We start from the raw sequence: 14,160 nt of genomic DNA on the forward strand, positions 1-14,160 counted from the left end.
TTTTTTCTGGGAGTACCAAAAAGTAAAAGGCACTGCACAGAACAACTAAGTGCCAACACAATAAAGGATAAATATGCTTTCAAGTCAGGAGCTGAATTAAAAAAAAAAAAAGGGTCTGTGGTACTGATCCTGCATTTTTAAACACCTATCCTGCCCTTAGCATTGAATCTGGGTATATTTTTAAAGTACCTTTGATACTTAGAAACTCACACCATATTTTCATAAATGAGGGTGAAGAGAAAGCATACTCATTTGAAAGTGAGTCTAAAGTATAGCTGGCTTGGGAAATTGAAATACAATAGCTGGTCATGAATAAAATCCATACTGTGACAATTTTATTTTCCTTAACCTTTAAAGGACACAGTTAGTATTTCCAAATGTAATAGTGTATGTGTACTACTCCTAAATAACTGCCCTCTACAGAAATATGTACATGCTCAAATTAGCTTTGAGCAATAAGACTTCTAAAAATTGTACAATGCTTTAGTTCATATTGACAAGTGCTTTCTTTCATACAAACAAGTATCTACTGTAACAATTAGACCATAATTTTAAAATACTGACATTTGTGTTGAACCCGTATCTTACCCGTTGAGTCTTCCAAATCAATCAGCTTGGGCATTAAACTTTCAGGTAACTTTTCTGGCAAATCATACCCATTCTTCCTAGCAACTACCAGATGAAATGCAGCACAGAACTCGTCCAATGTCAGTGCACCATCTTTATCAAAATCCGACAGTTCCCTAAGAAGGAAAACTTAGTGTAAATAAAATTTCTAAAGGTTATTTTATTTCCAAAAGACAGGCTTCTGATTTTGCTACTTGGATGAGCAAAGTTTATTGTTCCCTTTATCCTACTAAATGCTTCATATTAGCACTATGTGCTTTACTCCTCAAGATGATGAGCCTTGATTAATAACAGCTTACAGATAATTTAAAGTCACTTTTATCTCTCCTGGTTTTTAACCCATTTAAGACAGTACTACACAGTATTATCAGCCTCAGATTTTTGGCAAAGTATACTTCTGAAATTATAGTGCCGAGGCAACGTCATTAAATGGGAAATTACCTGAAATACAAATCATTACACTGAAAGAAAGACAGCACTTGCCAAGGTAAGCTATTTAATGACAGCATGCAATGAGGCAGTACAAATTCCACAATAAAATGAAACAGAAGTTTGCACAAACTCAAAGCTGAATTTGTCACCATGTACCACAAATTTATTTAAAAATGTGTATGTATACATTTCATTTAAATTTACTTACACAAAAATGAATAAATATAGATAAGGAATTAATTATTTAAATTTAAGTGAATTTTTAACAATAAAAACCTCAAATAAACTGCTTCTAACTCTGAAGAGTTTGGAATTTTCTCAAAATGCCTTGTAAATAGTACCAGCCCAGGCCAATAAAACCCACTAAAGTAATACTGGCATAAATGTGAGCAGGACTGAACATACTAGTGTAATTTTACTTAACAGTTTCTAGTAAGTAATTATTACATGTCTATCAGCTGTCATCTTTCCAAACATTTATCATTAATTAATTATTATTATTATTTTAAATAATCACACTTACCAAATATGAGAAAGTTCAAGAATAGGTAGTTTTGACTTAGTGAAAAATTCTTTAGCTGCAGATCCTAAAAAATTGCAACAATCATTTTTAATACTTAAGGCAAGTGAAATCATTAGAAGACTCAGACCTACTGTAAAGGTGATGAGTTATTTAGAAAGGTTCTGGGAAAAATGGCACTAATTGCTAGGGTTAAAGGAGGGAAAAAGGCAAATTAGTTTTAGTCTTTCTTGACTTACACTGAACTATAGTAGACTATTATCAGCAAAATGCAGAACTTCCTTCAAAATAGTATGCAAGCCTAAGTACAAAACAAAGTCTTTGTAACAGAACTGATGCACTCACAATTGTATTTTATAAAGAGTAACTTACCTGGTATAAATCCATTTAGATCAGGTTGAATGGTTTTAAACTGATTAACATAATACTGCCTTTGTTCATCAGTTATTTTCCAGGGGTCATCATAACTACTTGATTGCCTACGAATTTCATTTGCTGTAGTAGCTGATGCTACAGTTCGTACTGTTGTCTGGTCCTGAAATGAAATATTTTTCCTCAGTATTATCTACCTAAAATGCTTCTACGAATTCCCAACTTCTTGCCTTTAAAATATAAAGCATAGTTAAAACTCACAGTAGTTTAAAAACTGCAGGAAACCATCAGCAGATGGCATCTCCAGGATAATGGCAGGGTATTTTTGCACACTGATACAACATGGAATGACCGCAGATATGTAAGCGGGAAAAAAAAAAAAGTATGGCACATATGCATAAAAAGCTAAATACAAATGTTCAAAAGTCATAATTGTTGACATTTTTAAAATTAATAGCTTTCATTTAATCATTCCAAATTAAGGCAAATCAAAGGAACAAGTATCTGTTGGGCAAATAGCACTGAATTGACTACAGCACAGATACACAGTAAACAGCTGCAATAAAAATTATGAAGGAAAAAAGAAACCCAAGGATTGCAACATCAATCTGAATGAGGCAAATCAAATACCAATAAAGTGTCACACCTGGACAGAAGCAGGATGCATGGCTAAAAGAGCACTGGTTGGTGGGGTATCTGCAAAACTGACCCAATTTTCTTGATGGGGTGGTGGTGAATGGCCAGACCATATGGGATCACTAGAAGTAGATGAGCCTGAAATTAGAAGAAACATTTCCTTTTCAAAAGACAACCTTGAAAACTAAGAAAGAACTGTGGATATGGAAATATCTCCTGCCAGGGAGATATACTATAGAATGATGAGTAAAATGAAAACCAAAGGGCACCAAGGTAATAAAGTTCACCTCATCTCACGTCTGTAGATTTTTACAATATGTTAGCTTCAATCTGCACTAAAAAGACAGAACTGAGGAAAGAGCTTATTGCAACACATGTAAAATGTAAATTGGATTTTATCCATTTAATGGGTTTTGAGTAAGTTTATAAACACTCCACATTTTTATTTAATTGAAATAAGCAACACTTGTATGGACAAATACTATTTAAAAGTGGCATATGATATTAGCATTTGACTTCATTATCACTATTAAACTTTTTTCCTTTTTACATTTTAGTTCACCATTCAAAGAACAAAGTCTTGGAAACTCCTTTTAAGAATCAGGGGTTTTGGCACAGACAATCCTTTTCCTCTACATCACTTCTACACTAACTTAACTCAGTTGCTTAAAAACAGGCCAAGATAATACAAAGCATCCATATAGAATGCTGATATCTGCTGTCTATTAACTATCTGACACAACAGTTGAAATTCACCCAATGCCCTGCTATAATCTACTTCTGAAGAACTGTCAATGTTCAATATCTTAATATTAAAATAACAATGAAGCAACTACAGAAAGATAAGGTCATCCACTGCTTTACATACAAAACTATTAAAATTCTTTAAAATTGCAGTTGCAAATTAAAAATTTAAGGAACTCAGATCAGAGAGAAAAATCATTTAGAACAAGTCTAGAAGAATGCCTGGACTCCATTCTACTCCTTGATTCCTGAAAGAAATGCTGAATGCCTTAAATCTAAACAACATTTGTGAAACTGATGAATCTACTCTTCTTGCACAACTAAATGCCTTCTCTTGAAATATGCCAAATAAAGTCATACTTAGATAAGAATTTTTGCCTTGTATGCAGAAACAGACTTCCTTTTAAAACACAGGTCAGCTTCTTGTGAGTTTCTGTAAACCGTCCACACAACAAGAAACAGAGCACTGATCTCATAAATTGAATCCTGCTAGTAAGATTTAATTTCAAGCAATAAACACCAAGAATTTTTTGTCATGATGCTGGCTAAAAAAGCCTGCTATGACAAGTGCATTCATATAGAGGTAATCAATTTATGAAGCTGACAAACATCAACAATTTCAGGTTCTTGAAGCCTTTATGACACTACACTGCAGTAAACAGAATGAAGGAAATCTGAGAATCTGTGAGGCACATTGAGGACTAACATCTTAAGTGACAGTATAATTGTTAGTATACAATACTGTTATCTAATACCTGGCAACATGCAATTACTCTTTCATTCTATAAATGAAAAGTAGTAAGAAAAATGCTTAGAACCAGTTTATCTTTGCTCTTTTCCTACATACAGTAGTCATAATTGTGCAGAAGACATTTAATTTTGCATTACACTGAGTAAAAAGTAGCATTTGCATGAGGAGAATTTTACCAATTTTTTTTTTTTTTTGTGGAGGATTTTTTCTTTCTACGTTAGCTTTAATATGATGAAAAGGCACTATTAACTGCTCATTTTGTCTGGAATTCATCCTCCACTTTTGGAAGCTCCTGATGTGGCCTGGAGCTTCTAGTGACTTCATCCAAAAGTGCCGAGAATAAAGGTAAGGCATCTGACAATGCTTTATTTGCTCTGAGGTTCTTCTTCAGTAGTTCATCTAACTCTCAAATACTAGAATGAAATTCAAGAGAAAAGCTCAGTCTCTTTCCACCTTGTCTCTTTCAGGACTAACAGACAGTCTAAGGCAGACAAGACCTTCCTTTTGATATTTTATTTTTGATACACTGACTTTCCCTTCCCTACCTCTCAGACACTGATATTATTACCATCAACCTTTTATATGTTTACTCCTCCTTCATTTCTCTCAACAACTGATCTTGGTACAATTCAATTCATATCTCACTTAGCACAGTATCTGTTCCAAAGCAGTACTCTGACAGCAATGGAAATGCCAGCAGCAGCAAACTGTGATACCTTTCGAGTACTTTACAGGTATTGCAAGAACTGCTTCCTTTCTCTCCCATTCAAATAATACCAGCAAGAACATTCTTGCATTACTCTTCTTGTTATTTACTCTCCAGTGCAATGCTTTAGGACAGAGGATGGGATGGCTGGAGAACACTGGAGAAAGATTACCAGTAACCATGAAGACTTGGATCTACGCACATACTCATGGACTGCCACCAGCCAATAACTCAATTTAACAAAATCAAATTGGAAAAAGAAACATGGAAGAGAAATTGGAAGAAAACTGAGTCATAGAGAAGACTCAAAGCCATTGGTCTCTTTTTATTTGAAGATTTGTAACCCAATGAAGGAAACCTTCAGTGGTGTCTGTGCATCTTCATCAGTGGAAATACCTGCAATACCACTTTAAATGAAGAATAGGCCCAAGGCCAATTATCAGATTTGAATAAGCTGGTGAAGTCTAATGTTCTATGTTTAGTATGAAGACCTAACAAATTCCTGTAGCTGCTCTCTTCCTCTACCTTGAATATCTTACCAACACATTGATAACTTATGGAAAATTATCTAATTTCCTGTGGAATAAATCTACCCCCCTTTACTTTGAGATATAAATGGAAATGTAAGAAATATTCTACCCAGTTAACATGTACTTTTCAATAACTAAATAAATATTGGTTTACTAGAACTAAATTTTCAAGTAACTCTGTAAACTAAGAATTGCTTTCCCTTTCATCAATCTGTGGTGAAACAAAACCAGAAGCTGAATACAATTCTGACAATAAGATAAAATGCTGGAGAGCTCTTATGCCCAGGTAAGAGTATTCTAAAGTTTGCAACAAGGCCAATTATCATCAGTAGCATTACATAGGGGACAAAGGACTGTTCAATCCCCTGTAAGGCCAGTAAATATCTTAGGGCTCTGAAGATGCAAGGGAACTGTTAGCACAGTAGACATATTAGCATTCAACTTCATTATCAATATTAAACTTTTTTCCACTTGTAGACATGTTCTACTTCCACTTCCACATGTCCCTGAAGTGTTCACAAATGGCTACAAAATCCCTCCCAAAGAGAAAAGAAAGAAGTATGGCTTAGAGCTGCAATTTCTCATGCATATTCAGATATCAACACAGATCTCTGATGTCATGCCAAAGAAAGCTAACACATATCCTATTACAGAACCGAAGATCTCAGATTTTTAAATTTGTTTTAGATCATTATTTGGATACTACCAACATAAATATTCTTGTTTGCTTCCAGTCCCAAAAGACAACAAGGTAATGAAAAAATATTTTCTCATTCTGACATGCCACTCAACTATCATTTAAAGTAGGGAAGGGTTCTTTCTCCCAAGTTTGTCAACATCATAACCTTATCTTAAACTGCTAAATCAAAGGCACCTGAAACACTTGAGAGACTCAGGTTTTAACAGACTTGACTCTGACATTGCAGGATGAGACCTGAGCTAACTATAAATATTCTACACAGGTAATCAATATCTGTCACTGAATTTCAATTCCTGATACTAATGTAAAATAAATGCATCCTTTGGGGCTCTCTATACAAAAATTCTTCAAGAGAGATGGTAACAAGCCTTGGCTTCTGATTTCATATTTGTAAGCACACTGAGCTAGAGTGACAGTGCCTCAGAAACCAGTAATATACATACAAAGTATTAACACCATCCTAACTGAATTACAGTGACAGGACAACACAGTGACAAAAAATTGTAAAATCGAAATTCTTTTGTTCTGTTGAGATGAAAACAGGTTTTCTTCCAAGAAACTGATAACTACATCTATGAGTTAGATTTCTAATGCAGAACAATGTGTAAGATTTTTAAAACCAACAATTGACTTTTTATCTAATAATTATTCTACAGCCCAATTCAATAGAGAAAACACTGTTTAACTTTGTTCATAGTGGGTGTATAAGAATACAATGGAATGTTTACTATGCATAAGTCAGAATCTTCCAGTTTAAATATATCTTTCTTCAACAAAAAAATTAGATTTGATTTTTGCCCTTGTGGTTTAAGCAACATGCTCTTTATTATCTGACCCATCAGAGAGATTTTCACAAATGAGATTCCATTATTATGGTTGACAACCTCACTATGTGAAATTATGTTTGAGACTAAAGCAAAATACAAGCAGAGAGACCTGGGTTCTCATTTTGCTTGGATCACAAATGAACTGGCACAGCCCTATTGATTCACGTGGTTTCTCAAAAATATCTTGCACTGGAATCAAGATGAGCTTGTACTTAGCAGCAGTTTATCTGGTTCTATCTAAATGTCATGATAATATAACTTTTCTATAAACACTGTCCTTAAATGTAGGATCAAGAGGAGGGGGAAAAAGCTGAACTGCCTACAACAGCTGAAATTCATAGCAATAATTAATCATCTGCAGTGCAAAAGGATCATCCACCGTAAATTACACTGAAGATTTTTGTTAAAGTAATATATGAAAAACCACTTTGACTTTAGCATTGCTAGAAGACACAATCCTTCTATAATACCATGTTGGAATTACTTTAAATAAACTGTGAATGTGCTCCAGTATGGAATATAAAATCAGGGAATATTGAGCTAGTTCAGAAATATGCTCAGACAACTTTTGAAAAATTTACCCATTAAACATCATAGGGTATTACCAAACTGAAATATTAACATGGCATTGCAACTTTATTTTAAAGATAACAATATTGAACTCTTCAACACAAGGAAGAGTTTGCATACTGTCCTGGAGTATGTGACTTTTTAAATTAGAAAACTTCACAAGTTCAATATCAGACACACTTGTATTTCAGCTTTAGAGAAACAAAAGTCAGCTGAACTACAGGAGAAAGAACATTGAGAAATCGAGTGCTGACAGTGCTTGGACTGAACCCTTAGAAGAGATCATATAAGCAATGAGCAGACTAATTTTTTTTTAATTGTAAATTGACTGGGACTTACTAGCGAACAACATTCAGGACACTGGCATAAACCTCGGCATACAACCCATTTCACTTCTGAAGTTTTATTTTCTTATCCAACCAAATTTTAATAGAATCCCTGTTCCTCCACAGATGCTTATAATTACAGAAGGACAATAATTGAAAAGTGACAGACCACTTTTGGAATATTGTAACTGAAATAAACCAAGCAATCACAGGTCAATTTCAAACTACAACCTACAAAATGCAACATTATTTAGCAGTATCATCAAAATAAAAACCTGAATTACAGTTGCTCCCAAATTTATTAGGACTACCAGGTATCAAAAAAGAAAACAGAACTTTTTAAAATAAGACATATTAAGGGGAAAAACTTTAAAATTTGATTACAGTGATACAATAACAGGGATGGTCTTCATGTTAAATGAAGAACATTAAAGGAGAAAAAGCTTCACTGAAATAAGTGGTTCTACCTTGACAGATGGGAAATGCAGATGCTTCAGTTGTTTACATAAACTTTAAAGAAATAAATTTAATTGTTCTGGCAATTCAGCTAATCTACCAGAAATATAATTCAAGCAAACAATATATTATCTGCTGCTTTCCCTTGAGGTCCCCACATTTGCAGGTATACTGACAGCTTCTGCACAATTTCAACAGGATTATCAGTTTTATTTTTAAAAATTTTCCACTGGAAAACTTAAGCACTCTTTCCCTCCCTCCAAACCCTTAGCAATTCCCATGGGACACTAATAAATGGATCTGCCATATGCAAGACCCCAGATTCTACAGTGCTGCTATCAACACAGACACTTGAATCTGCAAGAAAATTTCCAGGACTGGAAAACACAAAGATAAACTGTCCTAAGCTCATTTATTATACTTATTTAACAATTCCACAACGTTGGGTTACCACGGAAACATAACAGGACGTTTATACCTGGTTGTACTTCACTAAATGGAGCCCAAAAAGGCCCAGGTGCAGCAAGGGGTCGCTCATTATTCCCTCCGCTGGGATGGCGGTTGTGCTTCCTCCAAGTATGCGGAGAGGTTGGTGGGGATTGCTGTGGTGAAACAACTGGAGATGTGGACTCCTAATAAAACAAAGGCATCTTTTAACATTTTTAGTACATAACTAAATACATAAAAGTCTATCTAAAACCATTATTTCTAGAAACAACCGTCACTGCAGTTAAACTCTCACTTTAGAGAGTGAAAATTTTAGTACTTATTAAAATGAGGGAACAGGAGAAGTCAGATACAGTATAACTAGGACTGAACACATTTACATCAAACAATGTAATCTAATATATTTTTAACTTGGCATTCTTAAAAACAACAGCAATGCTGAGTTAAATGGCTTAGATACAGAGGAAACTAGATTATAAGATTCACTTCTAATAAAAGTTACATTTGAAACCAGGTCTCAAAAGAAATACTTACTGTGCAATTTATTATTATACCAAATGCTAATCAAATGATTCACAGTTATTTACTTTCATTTAAAACAAACCAGAATTAAGGATTGATGAAAAAAAAATCACCAAATAGGACATTGATTTTTTTTTAATATGCAAAAACACAAATTCAATTTTTTAAAAAGAATGGTGCCAGCTAAGATATACTTCTCTGTTGTACAAGGCAATGTTGCCATAATGCTAAGGCTCACACTTCTCTTTAATCACATTCCATACTATACTCTTCCTGAACAGGTGGGAAAAAAGAGAATCACATGTGCAATTTCTACTTGGAATCAGTTCTCATAAGACATTCAGATTACCACTTTACCTCATTTCAAATAAAATATAAAGGAAAAATAGTTTATATTGTACCAAGTATTCATGTAGTAGAAAGTAATTTCTTCCCTACATCTTTATATTTTGAAATTCTTGTTTGCCAGTTCTCCCAATTTGAACTGAACTGTATTAGTGAAAACAAGGAAAAAAAAGCAAATCTTGAATTCCAAATATCCTGAAAAGTAATAACAAAGCCGAAAACCTCAAAATCTGTGTCAGCAGTACACAAAGTTTGGTACTGTATGTAAACAGGTGTTAGCATATTATCAAGTACCAATAGACAGACTGAATGTAGGCTTCCCCAAAATTACCCAAACTGATTTACTCTGCCTAATATTCAAAGACCATTAAGCTTTTAAAAAAATATTATACCTATGAAATTCTAAAAGCGTTTTTAAAAGTTAGAAAGCAAGGTATATTCTAAAAGTATATGCATCCTAACAAAAAAGCTTTAGAGCCACAATGACTATTAATTTACAATATGTTGATGCAAACTTTTGCCTTTTTTCTTGCCCTCTGATTTTCCTACTCACTGTGAAGTGAAGCCATCTTGGTTGATTCTGCAGATGAGGTATTTTCTGGAAGTTCTGACCATCCAAGTCAGATTTCCTCCACTAAGTTTCTAGGCCACAAGATTTCAAACTTTCTATTCCAAGTATTTAAATCATGCTCATACATAGTGGCAAAGAGTTTTACAAAATGGCTGGGAGCAATACTAATTCAGTTCAGCTTTTAACTGAGGGATCAGCTGACAGCACAGTCTGTGTTACTGCTCCTCCACAGTACCTTCATCAACTCAAGATACCTTTTTTTGTTGCAGCTACATGCCTTTCTGGAATGTGCCTGAAGATTTCTCCTTGTTGTATTTAGTTAACAGATTTATTTTCAATGGCAGGATGTTCTTGTCCTCACTGGTACATGGGGACAAGAGGGGAAGGAGTCAGGGTTTTCAGAGTGCCACTTGCAGGCTGGAAAATGGAACTGAGGTTGAATGGCTACTGTGCAACAGGTGATAGGTGCAACATGACAATGCATCACTTAAATCAATGAAAAGCTCCCTCTTCTATTAGCTTGCTCCCTCTTCTATTAGCTTTTAGTCATCTTTTCTCAAACAAGATTTGAGGGATGTTTGAATTTTTTAGACAAAATATCATGGACAAAAGTAGAGAAAGCTATGCTTGGACACAGATGTTATTAATATAATCCAGTACTCTTACAAATCAGATGGTCCAGAAAGACACAGAAGAAAACCTGAGGCAGACAAATGTTTGATAGCCTACCTAGAGGAAATGACTCACTATTTCTCATAACTGCATGTGAACATTAAAACTTGACACATTCATCATGAAGCAGCCCTGCCCTAGGCTGAGAACTGTGACTTCAGTAAGCCTCTGCCTAACAGTTGATCTTATGCTGCCAGCACAGGAAGGAATTGTAAGTATGATCCCCAATTTTAATTCTTCTAAATCTTTACATGTGGTTCGTGCGATTCTGTAAAGCATGTAGTGACAGTAATCAGATCATCAGAAGCACAAACATGGGAAATAGTTAACTTTGCCCTCAGCAGGCAAAACAACATTATATCAGAATTCTGAACACTTACAGATTTCCCACAATTGATTTGGAGCTTACAGACTCCAAAAATAATTGAACAGCAAAAGCATGTCACCAGCTCTGATGTCAAATTTCTGGAAGGTGGACAATCCACATTTTTAGCTGTACTGTCATTATAAGTCATACATTCCCAAACCAGTTTAAACCCAATTTAGACAGTGTTGCTCTGGCACCATCTTTAGGTTCATTCTGCACAATCCTAGTTGCTCACAAATACCACTCATGGCATTCATTCACCTAGCTAACTAGAATCTTAAGAGAGCTAAAACCCTTAGGTGTTTTTTTTAAACATATTTATATATACACATGCAAATAGGTGTGTATATAGCAAATGTCTTGGCCAAAATGCTGGTAGCTTGATGCAAGTGTAAAGAAGAAAGATGAAAGCCAAAAAAGGCTGGGGAGGCAGTAGAAATACTGACTCCTATTCTAAAGCAGCCATGGGAAACACAATGAGTAGAGATTTACTGAAACTGCAATTATATACAGGTTCATTTACCCCTTGTATATAGGTTATTAACTATGAATCTGCTTTTACACTGGATAAAAAGTTATCAGTTTTACCTAGAAAACATGCTTTATTGTACAGTTTCCACTACAGTTTTGTCTTGAGTTTCACAGTTCTACTAAAGAGTCAGAGTAGTTTTATCAGAACCAACATTATTCTCAGCTGCAATGCACACTTGCACAAAGTGAGAGTGCTTTGAGAGTTTATGAAAGCATTTGTTACAACGGAGCAAGTAGCGTTCTCTGCTGTCACCTGTCCAATCTACTAATATAAGAAATTGATTTTCAAAGCTTGAAAAATCCAGAATCAGATTTTTAAAAGATAATTAGGATACAGAACCTAACTTATCTGCTCTCCCAAACTGTAGCATGTAAGAATAGTTTGCATTATTTAGCTTACTGGTAGCTCAGACATTTGAAGTTACCCATCTAATCTCTTTGGGAACTTTGAAAATTTTACTCAGCGTCTGCACACTGTAGTAGATGTTTATTAGATCAGCTACCATTAAAATCTTATTTTTATAAATTTTTTTAGTATTTTCAATGCAATTACATTTAAACATTTAAACCACTACTTTTCATTTTCCCTCTTGACAAATCTCAATAAAAATCAAAGTAATTACAACATTCTCTATTTTACTATGTTAAGCCATTTATCTCTTTAAATGATTCCAGAAAATATCTTAATAAAAGCATGGTGACATAAATGGTTAACATTTTCATGTTAAATCAAACTAATGAGGACATCTTTGTCAATAACTAATTAAAAAAAAGTAGTGCATCTTAATTAAGAAAAAAAAATCACGTTTAAAAACATTGAAAAAGCATTTTTGTCAGACTGGAACTACAAAACTGAGACCTGAAGTACTCGTAACTTGGATATTTTTGAACTGACAAGAAGTTAAAAATAGCATGTTAATTAAAAAAGGTGATATAATATATGACTAAAGAAAGAGACTTAGTACACAAGTCAAATAAACTGGCTTAAGGCAGCACAATAATGTGCTAAAGGGACAATATTGTCCAGAGGGATCTCAGCCTGACAAGGGCATTATAAGCATAATGAGACAAATGAGATTATAAGTCTTTTCCTGGGTTGCACACATCAGGCCAGAAGAAAACTGCCTAACAAGAATTCCAGAGGCAATGAAGCCAGACATGATATCTCCAGAATAGTTTTAAAGGTGTTGTGATCCAGGTCCTGATATCACCCAACCTGTCTATGAGTTAGTCACCAGATTCATCATGAAAAAAGATTTATTTAGAGATGGCAACTGCACTGTAGAACCCATGTTTTTTTTAATCAACTGGCCTTCACACCAAAGAACAAAACAGCCCAAGGTTCAATGAGAACTTCACCTACAGCACATTTTTCAAGGCAGGATGTGTGGTTCAGCCAAATGAGGAAAATAATAACTAAACCAGAGACAAATGAAAAAGGGATCAATCACAGCATGAGAAATTATACTGGTATTTTTGTGATTTCCTCAACAAAGGAGCTGCACTACATTTAACCTGAAGCTGAGCATTACCTCAGTAGGTGTCATACATGATAGTTCCAACAATGTGGAGATTAATACAAGGATCTAAGGTGTAAAAGAACTCGCTATAGAAGGGGCAAAGCTGGATTGTATTAGAATGGAAATTACAAGATTGAAGGGAAGTTTCTAATAATGCTCTTGAAGGACTGATTTGGACAATAACCTAATTTGATACTTTAGGCAACCAATTATGCACACTACATAGCATGCTTACAAATTGTAACAACAAATGTAAGGCAGCAGAGAGATGGATCCCTTTCAGGACATAGGGAACAGTCAGCTATCAAATTTTAAAACATGAAATACAGTTTTTCTTGCATAATGAATGTTACTACCAAAGGCCATAAAGAGAAGACTGGATGCACAGGTCATGTATCAGACCCCTACAGTATGTCAAGTATGACAGATTTGCTTTATTCACAGGTATAGGAGGTGAGACATATCAAGCAAAAACAGGAAAGAACCCTACCAATTAGTATTAATACTGGTCAAATATCACTTGGAACAAGAACTACAAATGTAGCAAAATATTTTCAATAAATGCAAATTCAAATTGGATCACAGGCAGAGAAGGATTAAGGTAACGACTTTAGGAAATGAAACTGAGACTATGGATTATTTTGTCAAGCAAAACAGAGCTAAAGTGGAATGCAATAATTTTCCAGTAAATACTGGTAGTGCCCTGCAGCAAATACTAATGACAAAGTGTTAAATGAATAGGCTGAGTTAAGTGGGAATTCCCACCATATTCCCATGAATACTCCTACTAAGACCCTGGAATAGTTTTTCCCAACAAAGCCAGTGTGGAATAAAAGGCTTTGCAGGTTCAAGAGAGAACGCTGATCTTTTTAAAAACTTCTTATAATAATAAAACTATATATGAGATCTCTTCCAGTTCTGTGCTTGTAAACCAGTTATATTTCATCTGAAATTACCTGTTCAATCTATAAAACAGAAGTGCACAGAA

At 34.5% G+C, this 14,160-nt stretch overlaps 1 protein-coding gene across 10 annotated transcripts in view; it reads right to left on the minus strand.

The window, feature by feature from the left end:
- REPS1 (RALBP1 associated Eps domain containing 1) overlaps positions 1-14,160 on the minus strand; it is a 64,750-nt gene that overhangs the window by 27,411 nt on the left and 23,179 nt on the right. For 9 of the 10 annotated variants that reach the window (XM_066546890.1, XM_066546893.1, XM_066546889.1 and 6 more), the window contains exons 4-8: positions 8,676-8,829; positions 2,598-2,725; positions 1,952-2,114; positions 1,583-1,646; positions 589-743 (exon numbers count right to left, since the gene is read on the minus strand). In XM_066546890.1, the coding sequence (XP_066402987.1) occupies positions 589-743; positions 1,583-1,646; positions 1,952-2,114; positions 2,598-2,725; positions 8,676-8,829 (664 nt within the window). The remainder of the gene's footprint in view (positions 1-588; positions 744-1,582; positions 1,647-1,951; positions 2,115-2,597; positions 2,726-8,675; positions 8,830-14,160) is intronic. The other variant, XM_066546891.1, reaches the window with a different exon arrangement.

The sequence above is a fragment of the Molothrus aeneus genome, chromosome 3, assembly GCF_037042795.1.
Source record: "Molothrus aeneus isolate 106 chromosome 3, BPBGC_Maene_1.0, whole genome shotgun sequence".
NCBI lineage: Eukaryota > Metazoa > Chordata > Aves > Passeriformes > Icteridae > Molothrus > Molothrus aeneus.